Source organism: Ylistrum balloti, unplaced genomic scaffold (assembly GCF_031769215.1).
Source record: "Ylistrum balloti isolate Yb309-2 unplaced genomic scaffold, AGI_CSIRO_Ybal_v1 Utg370000, whole genome shotgun sequence".
Taxonomy (NCBI): domain Eukaryota; kingdom Metazoa; phylum Mollusca; class Bivalvia; order Pectinida; family Pectinidae; genus Ylistrum; species Ylistrum balloti.
In genome coordinates this window covers 361,600-382,500 of record NW_026782078.1, presented here as the reverse complement: position 1 = coordinate 382,500, position 20,901 = coordinate 361,600, and the positions used below count along the sequence as shown (strand labels likewise).

General features: G+C 34.0%; 1 protein-coding gene across 1 annotated transcript in view; it reads left to right on the top strand.

The window, feature by feature from the left end:
• The window catches only part of LOC132548057 (mitogen-activated protein kinase 1-like), a 50,761-nt gene that overhangs the window by 1,122 nt on the left and 28,738 nt on the right, over positions 1-20,901 (top strand). The window contains exon 2 of the mRNA XM_060211883.1: positions 10,163-10,295. Coding sequence (XP_060067866.1) covers positions 10,163-10,295 — 133 coding nt within the window. The remainder of the gene's footprint in view (positions 1-10,162; positions 10,296-20,901) is intronic.

Here is a 20,901-nt window from a genome sequence, read left to right as displayed (position 1 = left end):
GACAAATTGGACACTCTTTGACAGTAATATTTTGTGTGGACATACCTTGGTACTGTATCCATATAAAACGATTACTAGACAAACTGAGAACACTTTTCCATCAAGTTATACATAACAATTATAAAGCTGCTGCTCATAGCTATTTATAACCATGGAGATGACGGATTTATGACAATTTCACACTTAGCTATTGATCATAAAACTGGACATTTTCATTTTAGCTATTTGACCGTAGTCCTTGACAATTTCACATTAGTTATTGACTATAGAGCACGACATTTTCACTTCAGCTATTGATCATAGAACATGACATTTTCACTTCAGCTATTGATCATAGAACATGACATTTTCACTTCAGCTATTGATCACAGAACATGACATTTTCACTTACTTATAGACCATGCTACATTTTCACTTCAGCTATTGATGATAGAACATGACATTTTAACTTCAGCTATTGACATTTTCATTCTACTTATAGACCATGGCGCATGACATTTTCACTTCAGCTATTGATCATAGAACATGACATTTTCACTTCAGCTATTGATCACAGAACATGACATTTTCACTTCAGTTATTGATCACAGAACATGACATTTTCATTCTACTTATAGACCATGGCGCATGACATTTTCACTTCAGCTATTGATGATAGAACATGACATTTTAACTTCAGCTATTGATGATAGAACATGACATTTTCACTTCAGCTATTGATCATAGAACATAACATTTTCATTCTACTTATTGACCATGGCGCATGACATTTTAACTTCAGCTATTGATGATAGAAGATGACATTTTCACTTCAGCTATTGATCATAGAACATGACATTTTCACTTCAGCTATTGATGATAGAACATGACATTTTCACTTCAGCTATTGATCATAGAACATGACATTTTCATTCTACTTATTGACCATGGCGCATGACAGTTTCACTTCAGCTATTGACCATGTAGCATAATATTTTCAATCTAAGTATTTACCATTGAAGTAACATTTTCACCATATCTACCCTACATGTAAAATACTGCAAGAATCTCCAGTGTTCAATAGATTTTGATGATGTCCTTGCCCTATAGGTGCAAGAGCTGTCTGTAGATTCTGATGACATCCCAACCCTTTAGGTACTAGTACTGTTGGTAGATTCTGAAGACGTGCCTACCCTCTAGGTACTAGTACTGTGGGTAGATTCTGACAACGTCCTTGCCCTTTAGGTTCTAGTACTGTTGGTAGATTCTGATGACGTGCCTACCCTTTAGGTACTTGTACTGTTGGTAAATTCTGATGATGTCCCTACCCTTTAGGTACTAGTAATGTGGGTAGATTCAGACGACGTTCCTACCCTTTAGGTACTAGTTCTGTGGGTAGATTCTGATGACGTGCCTACCCTTTAGGTACTAGTTCTGTTGGTATATTCTGACGACGTCCCTACCCTTTAGGTACTAGTTCTGTTGGTAGATTCTGACGACGTGCCTATCCTTTAGGTACTTGTACTGTGGGTAGATTCTGAAGACGTCCCTACCCTTTAGATACTAGTATTGTGGGCAGATTCTGATGACGTTCCTACCCTTTAGGTACTAGTACTATGGGTAGATTCTGAAGACGTCCCTACCCTTTAGGTACTAGTATTGTGGGCAGATTCTGACAACGTTCCTACTCTTTAGGTACTAGTGCTGTTGGTAGATTCTGACGACGTCCCTACCCTTTAGGCACTGGTACTGTGGGTAGATTCTGAAGACGTCCCTACCCTTTAGGTACTAGTACTGTGGGTAGATTCTGATAATGTCATTTCCGTAAAGGTACATATAAAACAAGTACTTTGAATGTTTGCAAATTCAAATGACATTTTCTCCCCATTTTAATATTACAGGCCCTTAGCAGTCCTTTAGCAGCCCCTTGATTTTGGAAAAAAATTGTACATTTTATTTTTGTAAAACATTGCTATGGAATTTTTTCCTCCATAGCCTGGATATTTAACTTTATAAAATGCCTAGAATTGCTCATCATATAACTGCTCCTGGTTGGTTTTCGAGAGACTTGTGATTAAAGCATCGATATTTAATATTCACCTTCAAACAAGAACCATCTTAATAGAATGAGGAAATAGAATTTGAAATAAAAAACAAAACAGCCTATTCAGATGCCAGAGCAAACGTTTGCTGTGGTAACTACTGTGACTATTGATTTTAAAATTAAAAGTGTGACTCTGTTATTTCCAATAAAAATGGAAATGAGAATTAGTGAAATCTTGAATCGGAATTGTGGAGAAAATTTTATTGTAATGTAATAAAATTAGGATTTGTTATCCAGATGGATTATAGAATGTAAAGATTACTCGTAAATCAAATAGATTAATTTTTTTGTTGAACTATCTTAAATCCTTATCAGAAAATGATTAAATATTGATTATCCTTAAAATAATGCATTGAAATTTATCGGATTTTGTTAAAAAAGTAAAACTTGTTTTTAGTGGTTACTGTTTTTCTGTAGAGAGTCAACCAATCAGCCGCTCTATAAACACTAGCCAGTAACTACATTTCACACCCAGACTTTGACTATGTAAGTTTTATCCACATGTAGTTTTTTTCCCAATAGTGAAGAAAAGTCATCAACAATCCATCATTTACAAATTATCTTTAAGATTTTTTTTGGTGCAGCAGTTCTGGATCACTTTAAAGCTGTGCGCTTTTTCATTTTTGGTATAACTTAGTTTTTCATTAAGTTGTTCAACTGTTATTCCAATCAAAATATAGTTACATTGTAGAATAGACAATTTAACACACCAAATGGATTACATGAATTTTCTTTTTTTGTGTGTGCATTTTTGGGACAATAATATAAAAAAGATTTTTGAGGAATGACTTGAAAGTCTTTATGGCTTGCTCTATTCACTACAAACTGATAAGTTTGTAGTCATGTTGAAACAAATGCTGTGATATATATCAAGCAAACAAGGTTTTTTTATTTCATATATTACCATGTATCAGTTTGCAAACATGCCAACAACGTTAACACATCTATGGTGTTTATATGCTATTTATTTCAATTGACTTGGAAATTTGGGTTACATTTTTTTAGTTGGTGGTAAGGGGGGGCACTGATGGGGGATGGGCACTGATGGGTGGTGGTGGGGGGGGTGGGTGCGCTGATGGGGGTTGGGGGCACTGATAGGGGATGGAGAGAGACTTAAACTTTTTAGTGTATTTTGCATTTTGTTTAAAAAACGACCATACTAACAAAGCAGGACAAGTGAGACATCTAACTACGCATAATAATTTATTTATATTCAGTTGAACTTCCTAACTTGTAATATTTTTATGCTACATAAGCAATCACAATTGGTTTGACCAAGAACAGTATACATAAAATACAGTCAGATTGCTTTATAAAGTTAGTTTTTTGCCATGTTTTACAGCCAAAACAAGGCTGCTTCTTCTAGCTAAAACATGCATTTTAGGTTACTTTCCCAAAATGCAGAGAAATTCTTTAATTACCTTCTCGGTTACATGTAACAAAAATTGCTGTTACGTAGAAAGAATGGACATTAATTTTGTTCAATTTATGTCGGCACAGACTGCTGTAAAATGTGAATAGAAAAAAATCCTGTTATCTTCATAAAGCACCCAAATTATGTCTTGATATTATATTGAAAAATTAATTTGCAATAAGAATTAATTTGTTAAACACAGTTTTGCCATTATTTTCATCTAATTTTGTAGTATTACATGTTCCTGAAAGCATTTAAAAGTAAAGATGATAATCACAATGTTGTACAGGAGTTTACAGGCACCCCTTATGTACTAGTGACTGTCAAATGGTTCTCTCCTGGATTTCAAATTAATGCTGCTAATTAAGACTCAGTCTTAGAATTGACAGACAAATGATAAGAAGTAGAGTTATGTTTTCAGTCTCAGAAGAGCATGTTGTGATGAGTTTGTCAAGTTGGGATTCACAGAGAATCTGATTAAAGATTGTTGTAAAATATTTACTTATCACATCAAACTGTTCTGAGTTATACACTAGTGTGCCTTTTTAGCAAGTTAGGTCCCTGAAAAGCCAAAATGCATTGCTGATTTATGGCATATGTAACAAGTAGACCTTTTAAGTCCCTGAAAAGCTGGAAGCGATGAAGTCTTGTCATACACAGCAAGTGTGCCTTTTAAGCAAGTTAGGTGCCTGACAAGCCGGAAGCAGTGGTGACATGTGGCTTACACTTGCTATCTGTTATAACAGGCTAACAATATTGGTGAGCCTGCTTAGCATTCAAGATGGGTTTGTTGGATGATATAGTGATTGGAGCTTGATGATCAGCAGGTGCTTGCTAAACAACATGTTTACTGATTTATGGTGCTGACCTATGGTCATGTCATGCGTCCCTATAGTATCAATTAAATTAGGGGACCTCTTTTCAGTGCTGGCCTTTCAAGTACTCCTGTCCTTAGTACCCAGAGGTAGCTAAGTGACCCCTTGTGATGCTGGCCTTTTGGATCCCTATGGGCATGTTACATGTCCCTAGTGCCCAGTGGTGCCTACCATATTTTCTGGGTTATAAACCACACTGGTATGTAAGATGCAGAACCAATTTTCAACAATTTTTGCAATTTGATCCACATATTAGCCACACCAGAATATAAGTTTACCCTTCTTACGATGAGGTAACAGTTGACCAAAATTTGTTGATATAACAGACAATGGTAGGCAATTTATCAAGAATGCCAGTGAAACATTTAATATGTTAGCAAATGTTTTATACACAGATAATCCTTTATTTTATTGATGTGTTTCAAAAACATAAAATAGCTATTATCAAACTTGTTTGGCTTGGGAGCCTGCAATGATTGACTACACCCAGATATAGGGCCTGACATTACATATAGTTTACTTACCAATATCTTAATTGATGTTTGTACTGTTAAATATTAGCAAAGGCTCTTGCATACTGACAAAATTCTTATAGTCAAATATTATTTCTTGTAAGTTACAAAAAGTCATTTTTATCATAAACAAACATGGCAGTCGTTGAAGAATTTGACCTGATGACCTGTCAATCCCATCTGATGACCAGTCAATCCCAGGATGCAACAGGCTATTGTAAACTTTGGCTATGACTTTTGATGCAACCATGAAAGTCAGAAGATATCATTGTGATTCAAATTAAACAGTAGAATTGATAATATTCACGAGAACATTATTTTTATACGAATCTTAAAATCATCCTGCTTCAAAAGAAGGTTCTAGTCGATCTGTTTCAGTCACTAAAATATGATAGATAGTTGCTTGTAAAAAAACTGGTATTGACATCTTGCATTGGTGTACTGGTATCTTTGGTTTTAATCACCATTTTTTATTATTCTGGAAGCATGACATTTACAGCAACCAAAATTATCAGGATGTGAAGTCATGTATGTTGATAGTGCATGTGATACACCTTAACAAAATGGCTGTTCTGAAATACATAATGGCTGTTCTGAAATACATAATGGCTGTTCTGAAATACATAACGGTCTGGAACAAAACTCCAGCAATAAGGTTCATTTCTTTTTCATTCTACCTTTTTTTTATAGTTTGGTAAAGTCATGGTGACCTTAGTTTGGTAAGGTCATGGTGACCATAGTTTGATGTTAGTTTGGTAAGGTCATGGTGACCTTAGTTTGGTGAGGTCATGGTGACCATAGTTTGGTGAGGTCATGGTCACCTTAGTTTGGTAAGGTCATGGTCACCTTAGTTTGGTAAGGTCATGGTGACCATAGTTTGGTAAGGTCATGGTCACCTTAGTTTGGTAAGGTCATGGTGACCATAGTTTGGTGAGGTCATGGTGACCTTAGTTTGGTGAGGTCATGATGACCTTAGTTTGGTGAGGTCATGGTCACCTTAGTTTGGTGAGGTCATTAGTTTGGTAAGGTCATGGTGACCATAGGATCTTGGTAGTACTAATGATTTTATACTTCTTGTAATTATAGTTTTGGTTGGTTTCAGTTAACATTTTTTTCTTTTTTAAGATTGAGAAGTACTTTGGATTTTTGATCATGTCGTTCAATGCAATGACAATGTTAATGTGTGGAAACATCAGTGAAAATAGTCCCGTGAACTGTAGGGAAACCATGTCAGTGTGTCACATTTTTATTATCTGTATTTTTTTCTTTACAATTACAAATTTTTTCTTCCAATTCAAGTTCGCATATGGCCATCTTATTGTTGTACTGTATTAGAGATACTAAGTAAGCAATAATCAACAAGTAATTGTAGCATGAGTTACTCCCCTTCATAGAGATCAGGGTTAACTCTTGACATTGGGTAGGATATCCTGTTGGAAATGCTCATATCTGGGTCTAGTATATGCAAGAATAGAATATTATTATCATTAACGTGAAGAAGTAATTTTATAAAGTACTTGTTACATTACCAAATGCTTTAAGCAAGCATATACTTTTATTGTCTTTAGACTTTATTAGTACTAAAACATATATTGAGTTAATATGTTGGCACCTGTAAATAGCTTTTAACGTCTGCAGAAAGTTTGAAATGGTTCTTTAAGTGTAGGAAACTTGTAACAAGTACATTGCTTATGTTCAGACTCAATATAGCTGTGGAATCAATCGGAGCAATAGACTTTTTATGTTCACTAAATTAACAAAAACATGTAATGTTTTTTCAAGGCAGTGTTACGCTTGAGTTAAGAGCATCAGGTTCAGCGTTTTGTAGGTATTGGTGGTGTCTTGTGTCCTTGACCTAACAGACTTGAGGTAAGACCACAAGGTGCAGGTTTTGGTAGATCTTGGTGATGTCTTGTGTCCTTGACCTAACAGATTTGAGGTAAGACCATCAGGTGCAGCTTTTGGTAGGTCTTTAGGGTACTTTGTGTGTGTGAACGTACACAAAAGAGTATGCTTCACTTTGTTATGTTTATGGCAGTCAGTGTTTTAGTATAGTGATTTGTTTAGTATATATTTTATTATAGAGCATCATATTTTCTACCTGAATTTTTCAGCAACTTCTATCAATGTATAAATTTGGAAAATATTGGTAATATTTTTGAGAAATTGGAAAGATAGACCTGATTTTTTCTGCTTTTCAGCTATGAGAAACATGTGTATAAACCTCTACACATTGTAGTGTTTTGGAAAAGTAGATATTGTAAACCATTATTTACCTCTGTTGTTTAAATTATCAAGGTTTTAGCGAAAACTTGATGCAGAAGGGATGATCTTCTCAAAGAAATTATGTAATTGACTATGTTTTTCTTCTTATTTTTCTTTGTGTCTATTGCACATTGACAAAATGACAATACCACAATAACTGAATTTGCACAAGGCATTCATTTTACCCTAATATGGTAGGGACGTCGTCAGAATCTACCGATAACACAAGCACCAATATGGTAGGGACGTCGTCAGAATCTACCTTCAGCACTAGCACCAATATGGTAGGGACGTAGTCAGAACCTACCATCAGCACTAGCACTAATATGGTAGGGACATAGTCAGAACCTACCATCAGTACTTGCACCTGTTTATATGGTAGGGATGTTGTCAGAATCTACCATCAGCACTAGCACCTGTATGGTAGGGACCATTAGCACGATTTTGAAGGGCTATGACCAGATATTATTTTTTTCCTTATATGAAAGAGACCATATATAGGTATAACTAATTTTGGTCAATTCCCAACAAGCCATATTGATGTCAACAGGTCATAGAATGCAGCAAAGCAAAATGTATTGAGGTAGAACCCTTGAATTTCCAAAAAAATTATGAAACAAGTAGAATAGATATTTGGAATATTGATGGTTTAATTGAAAAATCCAATAATTGATTGACTTACTGTTCTTGTGTTGAATGACAATATATAGAGCATTAATGGACAGGATGTAATGACTTTGGTAACAATATGTGAACAATTAATCATTAATTCCACAATTTTGACCATAGCTGATTTTATTGGAAATTTATTGGCTGTGTTGCCATAACGACCATGATACGAAGTTGACTTGGCTAAATGTAAGTAATGTAGTATAGAGGAAGGTTTATCACTGATGTGGTGGACAGTTGCTCAGATTGCACTGCTTCTTGATTGCCATCCATTAGGGTATTGATGGTGTATGATTATTGGTCAAGTGACAAGGCAGATTGGCATGATTCCTGGACACAGACGTCCTGTCCCCTGTGTCTGTCCTTTCTGTATAAAATATATAATAAGACTTCTCGCTGGATGATTGAATCAACAGGGTTCTGATGTAGACTTTCATTTGGTCATCAGAACATCCGCTTTTGGTATTGTGGTTGCTATGGCATTGTCCTACTTTAGACAGTCATGATTCAATAAGTATGATTAAATGTTGAAGATCATTTCCAGATTATTGAGTCATAAACTGTATTAAAAATGAATGAATGCTTTTCAACATCTTGTATTGAAATTCATTCATCTCGGAGTCTGTGAACTATAAATCTGCCCTGGTATTTAAAATTTATAGGAAAAAAATGTTATTAGACAAGTCTAGAAATAAAATACAGGACCTTATAAAGTAATACACATAAAGAAATGTGTCCTGGACTTTTATCAGATTGTGGGCTACTCAAATTACTCTGTGTCCATGGTCTGTCCATCTGTCCATCCATTCATAAACAGTTTTTGTTATCACTATTTCTTGAGAAGTCCTTGATGGATATTTTTCAAATTTCATAGGTAGGTTTCCCTTGGCCTCTAATTGTGCCAATGTAATTTTGGGACTGATAAGAAAAACCAAATGGTGGACAGGTGGCTGTCTGGGATTTTGACTTTGCAAGTTTGTTATTGCTAATTTTGCCTAGTAAAGATTTTCTTGTGAAGTACTAAATCAGTCTCATGATAATCTGGTCACATAAATATATAAGTAGGTGTCACCTTTATAAGTAGTGGATTATTAAGTCACATTTTTATGTAGTGAATAATCCAGTCACTTTTTTTCTCGGTAGATAATAAAGTCAGGTTTTTATGTAGTGTGTAATTCAGTCACTTTTTTTCTCGGTAGATAATAGTCACCTTTTTATGAAGTATGTAATTCAGTCACTTTTTTTCTTGGTAGATAATAAAGTCACCTTTTTATGTAGTATGTAATCCAGTCACTTTTGTTCTCAGTAGATAATAAAGTCACCTTTTTATGTAGTAGATAATCCAGTCACTTTTTTTCTCGGTAGATAATAAAGTCACGTTTTTATGTAGTGTGTAATTCAGTCACTTTTTTTCTCGGTAGATAATAGTCACCTTTTTATGTAGTATGTAATTCAGTCACTTTTTTTCTCGGTAGATAATAAAGTCACCTTTTTATGTAGTATGTAATCCAGTCACTTTTGTTCTCAGTAGATAATAAAGTCACATTTTTATGTAGTAGATAATCCAGTCACTTTTTTTCTCAATAGATAATAAAGTCACGTTTTTATGTAGTGTGTAATTCAGTCACTTTTTTTCACAGTAGATAATAAAGTCACATTTTTATGTAGTGTGTAATTCAGTCACTTTTTTCTCGGTAGATAATCCATTCATCTGTTTTAGTAGTAGGTAATCCAGACACCTCTTTGCTTGATAGATAATATAGACACCTTTGTTTTCTGCAGATAATCCAGTCACCTTTGTTTTCTGCAGATAATCCAGTCACCTTTGTTTTCAGTAGATAATCCAGTCACCTTTGTTTTCAGTAGGTAATCCAGTCACCTTTGTTTTCAGTAGGTAATCCAGTCACCTTTGTTTTCAGTAGGTAATCCAGTCACCTTTGTTTTCAGTAGGTAATCCAGACACCTTTGTTGTCAGTAGGTAATCCAGTCACCTTTGTTTTCAGTAGGTAATCCAGACACCTTTGTTTTCAGTAGGTAATCCAGTCACCTTTGTTTTCAGTAGATAATCCAGTCACCTTTGTTTTCAGTAGGTAATCCAGACACCTCTTTATTCTTAATAGATAAGTCCAGACACCTTTGTTCTCAGTAGGTTTTACTCAGTAGATTTTCTATTTGCCAGTTGTCCCTAGTAGGTAATGCAGTTTCCTGAATGTTCCCAGGAAGTAATCAAATCACCTTTTAAACTTTTTTTTAAATGATTCTTTTTTAATATGGGAAGTTTATGATCATTTAAACATGTTTTTGTTCTAAACAAGAAATTTGATTAAAACTCTTTGTTTTCTAGATCGGCCATTGACACAACAACACCCAAAAGGGAACGTGTGGCGATTAAGAAGATCTCACCATTTGAGCATCAGACATATTGTCAGCGGACACTGAGAGAAATAAAAATTCTTACTAGATTTAGACATGAAAATGTGAGTATGATTTAATGTTAATGGATGTCCGTAGTATTAACATCTTTTATAGTCTCAATTAAATGGTTTAGGTCTGTATTAATACTGGTTGGTCCTTTCAATTCTCTTTAATGGTTTAAGTCTGTATTAATACTTGTTTGTCCTTTCAATTCTGTTTAATGGTTTAGGTCTGTATTAATACTTGTTTGTCCTTTCAATTCTCTGTAATGGTTTAGGTCTGTATTAATACTTGTTTGTCCTTTTAATTCTCTTTAATGGTTTATGTCTGTATTAATACTTGTTTGTCCTTTTAATTCTCTTTAATGGTTTAGGTCAGTATTAATACTTGTATTAATACTTATTAATACTTGTTTGTCCTTTCAATTCTCTTTAATGGTTTAGGTCTGTATTTATACTTGTTTATCCTTTCAATTCTCTTTAATGGTTTATGTCTGTATTAATACTTGTTTGTCCTTTCAATTCTGTTAAATGGTTTAGGTCTGTATTAAGACTTGTTTGTCCTTTCAATTCTGTTAAATGGTTTAGGTCTGTATTAAGACTTGTTTGTCCTTTCAATTCTGTTAAATGGTTTAGGTCTGTATTAAGACTTGTTTGTCCTTTCAATTCTCTTTAATGGTTTAGGTCTGTATTAATACTTGTTTGTCCTTTCAATTCTCTTTAATGGTTTAGGTCTGTATTAATACTTGTTTGTCCTTTCAATTCTCTTTAATGGTTTAGGTCTGTATTAATACTTGTTTGTCCTTTCAATTCTCTTTAATGGTTTAGGTCTGTATTAATACTTGTTTGTCCTTTCAATTATGTTAAATGGTTTAGGTCTGTATTAATACTTGTTTGTCCTTTCAATTCTGTTAAATGGTTTAGGTCTGTATTAATACTTGTTTGTCCTTTCAATTATGTTAAATGGTTTAGGTCTGTATTAATACTTGTTTGTCCTTTCAATTCTGTTAAATGGTTTAGGTCTGTATTAATGCTTGTTTGTCCTTTCAATTCTGTTAAATGGTTTAAGTCTGTATTAATACTTGTTTGTCCTTTCAATTCTCTTTAATGGTTTAGGTCTGTATTAATACTTGTTTGTCCTTTCAATTCTGTTAAATGGTTTAGGTCTGTATTAAGACTTGTTTGTCCTTTCAATTCTGTTAAATGGTTTAGGTCTGTATTAATACTTGTTTGTCCTTTCAATTCTGTTAAATGGTTTAGGTCTGTATTAAGACTTGTTTGTCCTTTCAATTCTGTTAAATGGTTTAGGTCTGTATTAATACTTGTTTGTCCTTTCAATTCTCTTTAATGGTTTAGGTCTGTATTAATACTTGTTTGTCCTTTCAATTCTCTTTAATGGTTTAGGTCTGTATTAATACTTGTTTGTCCTTTCAATTCTGTTAAATGGTTTAGGTCTGTATTAATACTTGTTTGTCCTTTCAATTCTGTTAAATGGTTTAGGTCTGTATTAATACTTGTTTGTCCTTTCAATTCTGTTAAATGGTTTAGGTCTGTATTAAGACTTGTTTGTCCTTTCAATTCTGTTAAATGGTTTAAGTCTGTATTAATACTTGTTTGTCCTTTCAATTCTGTTAAATGGTTTAGGTCTGTATTAATACTTGTTTGTCCTTTCAATTCTGTTTAATGGTTTAGGTCTGTATTAATGCTTGTTTGTCCTTTCTATTCTGTTTAATGGTTTAGGTCTGTATTAATGACCTTTTAATCTCAGAGCACAGTAGGCTGTTGTAAACATCCGTCATGGCTTTGTAGTAACTGTGAAAGTCCAGAAGGTATTACTGTGATTCATATCAAAAGGTATAATTAATTAAATACAGGAAAATGCTGTTTTTATTTCAATCTTCAAATCATCCTCTATACGATTGCAAATAACGGATCAAGATGATCTGTTTCAGTCACAAGCATGTGACGGGCAGGTACTCATGAAAAAAACTCAGGACTGTCTCGTATGGGTGAACACATAGCATGCCCATTTCACGAATTGGAATTTTGATTCGGAATTGGCTATATTTAGAGTTGATTGATTGACATTCCAGACGGATTTGTACAAATGTAACTTTTATTATTGATGCCATCCAGAGAATCATCTGCACACTAAAGCAAGTAAAAAAATTTATGCTGGAAGCATTTCAAGAAATTAAACTTTAAAAAATTAATTTTAGAATCATGAATCTGAATTATAAGGAATCCAAGATTTGTTGTAAATGTTCAGAACATTGACAACATTATCTTATAATTAAGTTCAGATAAATTTTGCTTTAAAACCCTTTTCTCCTGAATGCCTCGGCAAATTTTAACCAAATTTGGTCTGAAAAATCATTAAGGGTGGGCAGTCATTATATAAATTCAGAAAGTTGATTTGACCCTGATGGGGTGGGCCACCAAATTTGGAACTGAGCAAAAATTTTGCTTTCCAATGACAGTATTCCTACATGTCCCTAGTAGATTTTAACTGAATGTTGTTTGGTATGATGATGATTTCTGAAATGAAGGATTTGATTGTCAGATGACTGTGAAGACTAGTGGTATTTTGTTTACTGGAAATGACCAGTACCGTAGTTTCCTGAGAAGACCTTAGGGACCAGAATGTTACCTTTTACTTAAATGTAGAAGAATATGATTATTACTGGATGATGCTGCTGCCTTTGTTGACTTTTGTAGACTTTAATTTAGTTAATATAGCATTACCAGGTATAGACTTACCACGAGATAATTACAATACTAAAGATGACTGAGTATATGGTATAGATTTCATTATCATCGGTTCAAAGAGAGATAAATTACATTATTGAAATTCATTACAAAAAACAGTCTTACACAGGAAACAAATTGAGATTGCTTTGGCCGATATGTGTATTCATATAGGGATTGTTGATTTGGCTGAGAAATGTGAAATCTCATTAACTTCTAGTGACAGGGAAGGTTTGAGATTGTTTTATCACCAAGACCATGAAGTGAGATAGAACAACATGAAAAGTCATCAGTTAAAAAAGGATGTGAGATATTTGAATAACATAACAAGCCACAATTAAAAGAAGAGCATCAAATGGAACAGCCATGTCATAAGAAACAAGGAGGGAAATAGATCATTAGATCATAGGGGATGTAATGGAACAGCCATGTCATAAGAAACAAGGAGGGAAATAAGTCATTAGATCATAGGGGGTGTAATGGAACAGCCATGTTATTAGGAAAAAGGAACAACAGAACAGAGGGGGTGAAATGGTAGACCATGTCAGCAACAAGGAGTGAAATGGAACAACAGAACAGGGGGTGAAATGGAACAACAGAACAGGGGGTGAAATTGTACATCATGTCATCAGCAACAAGGGTTGAAATGGAACAACAGAACAAGGGGTGAAATGGAACAACAGAACAGGGGGTGAAATGGAGCAACAGAAGAGAGTGGGTGAAATTATACATCATGTCATCAGCAACAAGGGTTGAAATGGAACAACAAAACGGGGTGAAATGGAACAACAGTACAGGGGGTGAAATGGAACAACAGAACAGAGTGGGTGAAATGGTACACCATGTAATTAGCAACAAGGGTTGAAATGAAACAACAGAACAGAGGGGGTGAAATGGAAAACATGAAGGGAAATGGAACATTAGAATGCAAAGGGTGAAATGGAACAGCCATGTTTGTAAAATTTTCTTTTAAAACTAGATTGTTCAATCCAATAGAGTATTATCAAGGGGAGGTAATTAAATATTGTGTCAATTAAAACAAGACAACAATATCATTATAAACTAGACTCTGCCATAAAAAAAACTGTTAAATCTGTACAATGTTGCATTGAAGAAAAAGGAGTAAATAAAACAATCTTTTCATTTAAAAACAGAAATTAAACAATGTTTCCTTCAAAAAATAAACAATCCTTTGAAACTGAACTCAATTTTTATCTAAAAATATAATTTGATTAAACAATGACTAAATATATTACCTCCTTCCATGAGAGATCCTGGTCTTGATACATGCTTTATAAAGCTGCACATAGAATATGTTGTTTTGTATGTATTATGTGTAGTATAAAGAGCTACTCTGTAGTACACAATAACTATCTGCAGATTTACAAATTAATGGCCAGGTTCATACTGGTGTAGAATGTTAGGCTATCCCACCTCTGGTATTAAAACATAGTAATTAATCACTAAATATAACTGATACTTTAGATAATAAATAACGAGCAAGAACTGATAAGGGAGAGATCTTCGGTAATATGTAACGGTGAAGGAATGATGATATGTTTACATGTAATAATTGTAGGAGGAAGGAGGGTGGGCAAGTATTGGGTTCCAGAATAACATGCTAGAGGTACAGGGGCGAAGGAATACCTGATATTTGCGATACACTGAGAGCAGGAGAGTTGGGATATTCTCAATCAATTGTGAAGATTATTTTCTGTAGATAGCCTGATATAACTCATCAATATGGTATGCATTCCTCAGCTCAGGAATGGCTGTCTGAAAAACAAAACGGGCAATACTGTAATGATTGTCAACAATGCATCATGCAAACTTTGAACATGTTGATAAATTTAATCTTAAGATCCTTATAGATAATGCTTGTATATACATCTATGTACTGGAGTATCTAGTGGTAGAGTTTCCTTGTGTTGATAAGCTTTCTCTTTCTGATAACAACAGCTTGTGTATGTGATGTGCTTGGTGGAGATTTTGTTATGAAATTGGTTCAACATGAAACATTTGTGTAACATACAAAAAAGCATAGATCTTGGTGAGCAAACACGAAGTTGTCAGTTGGTGTTGATGATGCTGACAGCAGGAGAGTAAAATACAGACCACATGACGTATCTGAAATGATGTAGATCAGTGCAAAGCCTGCCATCATTGTCTTGTGTAATTTCAAACAGATTTTCATAGGTTGGTAAAGCTGTTCACTTTTGTCCAATGCTTCTGTCTGAACTCTGAGGAAAGATTGACTGGATCAATGAGAAGAAGTTAGGTTACAACTTTGACCGTCTTTCTTTACTTTCTGCTTAGCACACGCTTTGTATATAGGCTCCTACTTACTTTACTATTCAGAATTGTAAACAAATGCCATACCAGTGATTCACATAACGTCTGTATTCAAAAAATGATTTTTTAATTCCAAAATAATTGATATAGTGTCTAGTTGAACAAGCTATTTTGATCTTTTTCTACCACTAGGTTGAATCATAGTTGTTAGTTAATTCAAAAGAGGTCATTCATTTGAAGATAAATCATATTGAATATTAAAGGTTAATAGGTTGTGTTATTGCTGGGTTCAAACATGGAAAAATATACTCCCTGGACCCTTGCTTTGAAGTATTATAAAGAAATTGAACAGAATCTTTAAAGACTATATCAATTTTTCACACAAAATTGTCAAACAATTTTCCTATTCAAATAAAATCCCTGTATAAGACATTTTTTTGAAGACATAAAGGCTTAAAACTCCTATATCTATGGAGTATATAATCATACTGAAAACTGAAATTACACAAGCATAGTACATTATAATTACTTTTTTGATTAATTTGAGCATCCAGAATACTTCCTATGTAAAAAATGAGAGTAGGTGTTGCAAGTAGTTTTCAAAAAACAATATATTGCAATGTCTAAATGGATATGTTGATATATAGCTCTATATTTCATTATATTTGAATTATTTTTTGTAGAACAAATACGGGAACAATAGCTGAATTTATGCAGTTTATATGAATTTATGACTACTACATAATTTTGAAGTTATATAATGCCCGAAAAGTTTAAGAATACATCAAAACTTGAATATAGATTTCAACAAAAGTTTCTCTGCAAAAGTTCTGTAGTTAAATCATTCAGATGGTAGTAGAATGTAGCTGCTATATATTGTATTACTGAAAACTGTCACTAGACAAATATTGTGATATATTGACTTTTGTGATATATATTCCCACCCCCTAATAAGCAACGTGCAAAACTGAAATTAGCAATATCATTTTAAGCACAGTCTTTTTTAGCATGTTAATTGCTAAAATATATATTTATGTACATTAAGAGTAAGCAATATTGATAAACTGCATTTTTGTTTATAGAACTGTAATTAATTTAGGTATGTACTAATTAAAAACACTGTGTTTTATGTTAGGTTGCTGAGAAAAGCATTAGAACATCAATTGAAACTGTATGAGAGAGTAGTACTGGTACTGTATTGGTGACAAATATATGTATTTTGTAGCATGAAGATAAAACAGGATAGTCTGTATTCAGGAAAACAGGCAAACAATAGGCCAGACATGCACGTTATATAATGTGATATGTTGCACAATTTGATTTACTCAGGGGATAGAGAAACAATAGATCTGTAAGGCATCTCTTGGGAATCATCTTCACATGCGCTAATCTACTGTGACCCTTCCAATTAATTTAAGAAGCACTCAAGTTGATAAAGTTGTCACAAACAACTCATCACTTGTTTTTCTATGGAAAAGCTATGACATGGTAATACCATTGAGGCTGGGCGTGACACTGTAACAGTTAGTACTCAAGTGTGGTGTATGAATTGCCCGCGACATGTTTACTGCGGGCTGGCCGTATTAGGTAGTCGGGTCGTAGGTTTTGCCGCTGCTTAGTGCAGTATGTGTTGATGTTGTATCATCATCCTGTGTACCGATCAATGACAATGCTTGGAGGAAATCAATAACACATTGTTCTTATATCCAGCAGATTTCTGATATTGACAAAAATTAAGACTCAGTAGGAAGGCTTTTGTAGGAACTCAGAAATAGGTAAATACCCCTTAGGATAATCTGCCTATAATCAGTCTTGGCAATATTTTCATAAAATACTCCAATTATTTGGACCTGCATACACCTTTGTCAGTTGTTTTACTTCATTCAAAAGCAATCTAGGTCAGATTGCATCCTGTCATGGAACTAATCAGTTGAAAAATCAGAAATGTGTATGATGTATATTGCTAATTTATTGTAGCATTTAGTGTTAAACAATTGCAATATCTCTTTGAGGAAATGGGATATTTTGGAAAGTTTTTAAGTAAATTAATTACTTAGTATATATTATGTTATTAGGCATTGGCTAACTACTGGATAGATACTGTAATATACTAGCCTAACTACTGGTTAGATACTGTAATATACTAGCCTAACTACTGGTTAGATACTGTAATATAATAGCCTAACTACTGGATAGATACAGTAATATACTAGTCTAACTACTGGATACAGTAATATACTAGCCTAACTACTGGATAGATACAGTAATATACTAGCCTAACTACTGGTTAGATACTGTAATATACTAGCCTAACTACTGGATACAGTAATATACTAGCCTAACTACTGGATACAGTAATATACTAGCCTAACTACTGGATACAGTAATATACTAGCCTAACTACTGGATACAGTAATATACTAGCCTAACTACTGGATACAGTAATATACTAGCCTAACTACTGGATACAGTAATATACTAGCCTAACTACCGGATAAAGTAATATACTAGCCTAACTACTGGACAGATACAGTAATATACTAGCTTAACTACTGGTTAGATACTGTAATATACTAGCCTAACTACTGGATACAGTAATATACTAGCCTAACTACTGGATACAGTAATATACTAGCCTAACTACTGGATAGATACAGTAATATACTAGCCTAACTACTGGATAAATACAGTAATATACTAGCTTAACTACTGGTTAGATACTGTAATATACTAGCCTAACTACTGGATACAGTAATATACTAGCCTAACTACTGGTTAGATACTGTAATATACTAGCCTAACTACTGGATACAGTAATATACTAGCCTAACTACTGGATAGATACAGTAATATACTAGCCTAACTACTGGATAGATACAGTAATATACTAGCCTAACTACTGGATACAGTAATATACTAGCCTAACTACTGGATAGATACAGTAATATACTAGCCTAACTACTGGATACAGTAATATACTAGCCTAACTACTGGATACAGTAATATACTAGCCTAACTACTGGATAGATACAGTAATATACTAGCCTAACTACTGGATACAGTAATATACTAGCCTAACTACTGGATACAGTAATATACTAGCCTAACTACTGGATACAGTAATATACTAGCCTAACTACTGGATAGATACAGTAATATACTAGCCTAACTACTGGATAAAGTAATATACTAGCCTAACTACTGGACAGATACAGTAATATACTAGCTTAACTACTGGTTAGATACAGTAATATACTAGCCTAACTACTGGTTAGATACTGTAATATACTAGCTTAACTACTGGTTAGATACTGTAATATTAGCCTAACTACTGGATAGATACAGTAATATACTAGCTTAACTACTGGTTAGATACAGTAATATACTAGCCTAACTACTGGATAGATACAGTAATATACTAGCCTAACTACTGGATAAAGTAATATACTAGCCTAACTACTGGATAGATACAGTAATATACTAGCCTAACTACTGGTTAGATACTGTAATATACTAGCTTAACTACTGGTTAGATACTGTAATATACTAGCCTTACTACTGGACAGATACAGTAATATACTAGCCTAACTACTGGATAGATACAGTAATATACTAGCTTAACTACTGGTTAGATACTGTAATATACTAGCCTAACTACTGGATACAGTAATATACTAGCCTAACTACTGGATACAGTAATATACTAGCCTAACTACTGGATAGATACAGTAATATACTAGCCTAACTACTGGATACAGTAATATACTAGCCTAACTACTGGACAGATACAGTAATATACTAGCCTAACTACTGGTTAGATACTGTAATATACTAGCCTAACTACTGGATAGATACAGTAATATACTAGCCTAACTACTGGATACTGTAATATACTAGCCTAACTACTGGATACAGTAATATACTAGCCTAACTACTGGTTAGATACTGTAATATACTAGCCTAACTACTGGATAGATACAGTAATATACTAGCCTAACTACTGGATAGATACAGTAATATACTAGCCTAACTACTGGACAGATACTGTAATATACTAGCCTACTGGATAGATACAGTAATATACTAGCCTAACTACTGGATAGATACAGTAATATACTAGCCTAACTACTGGATAGATACAGTAATATACTAGCCTAACTACTGGATAGATACAGTAATATACTAGCCAAACTACTGGATAGATACAGTAATATACTAGCCTAACTACTGGTTAGATACAGTAATATACTAGCCTAACTACTGGTTAAATACTGTAATATACTAGCCTAACTACTGGATACAGTAATATACTAGCCTAACTACTGGATAGATCCAGTAATATACTAGCCTAACTACTGGACAGATCCAGTAATATACTAGCCTAACTACTGGTTAGATACAGTAATATACTAGCCTAACTACTGGTTAAATACTGTAATATACTAGCCTAACTACTGGATACAGTAATATACTAGCCTAACTACTGGATAGATCCAGTAATATACTAGCCTAACTACTGGATAGATCCAGTAATATACTAGCCTAACTACTGGACAGATAGAGTATTATACTAAGCCTTGAAAGTAAACCTGCTGTTGCTGCATTTTTGATGCTACAGTCACATTAGGGCCAAATTTATGATTGGTGGAATTGGTAATTATCCCCTGCCCAATAAGTTGACAGAAATTCAAATGGGTGTGTCAGTCCTTCCCTCTCTCCTGATGCTGCTTTCTGCATTATATCTGTGCAAGAACTGGTCGGATTTTGATGAAACTTGGATGGCACACTTATTACCTTAATCTGTTGCCTAAGTTCGATTAACAGTAAATTCTGCACATATTTAATGAGGCGACTGTGATCTGATTGGTTGATTTCTTTAAAAACAATATGGGAATGTTTTCTGCACATTTTCTTACAAAAGACTGATAAGATTTTTAGGAAACTTGCTTTGTAGACTTAATACCTTAATTCCTTGTTCAGGTTTGGTTATCGGCAAATTCTATGCATATTTAATGAGACTGCTGTGACCTGATTGGCTGATATGTTTCGGCACTCAAAGTGAATGCTTTCTGCACATTATCTTTTGAAGGAACGAATGAATTATGATGAGACTAGCTTGGTAGACTTGTTACCTTAACCTCTTGTTCAAGTTTGATCAATGGCAAATTCTGCACATATTTAATGAGGCTGCTGTGACATGATTGGCTGATATCTTTCGGCACCCTTACTGAATGCATTCAACATGTTATCATTTGAAGGAACAAATGGAATTTTGATAAGATCTTTTTGGTAAGCTTCTTACATAATCTCCTCACTCAGGTCTGATCAACTGTGAATTCCATGCATATTTAATCATGGTGCTCTTACGCTATTGCCTGATGTCTTGAAACAGTCTTAAGGATCGCTTTCCACACTTTTTTCAAAGGAATGATCAAATTTTTTATGAGACTTGCTTAGCAGACTTAGTACCTTAACCACTCTCTTCAGTTATCGGCTAATTCTGCAAATATCTAATGAGGCAGTTAAATGGCTGATGGCTTATGGATATTTTCTGAGGTAATAATAAGAGACCTTTTAAAGATTATAAACATATCTCTTACCAATTAAATATATCTCCTGCCAGTGCGGA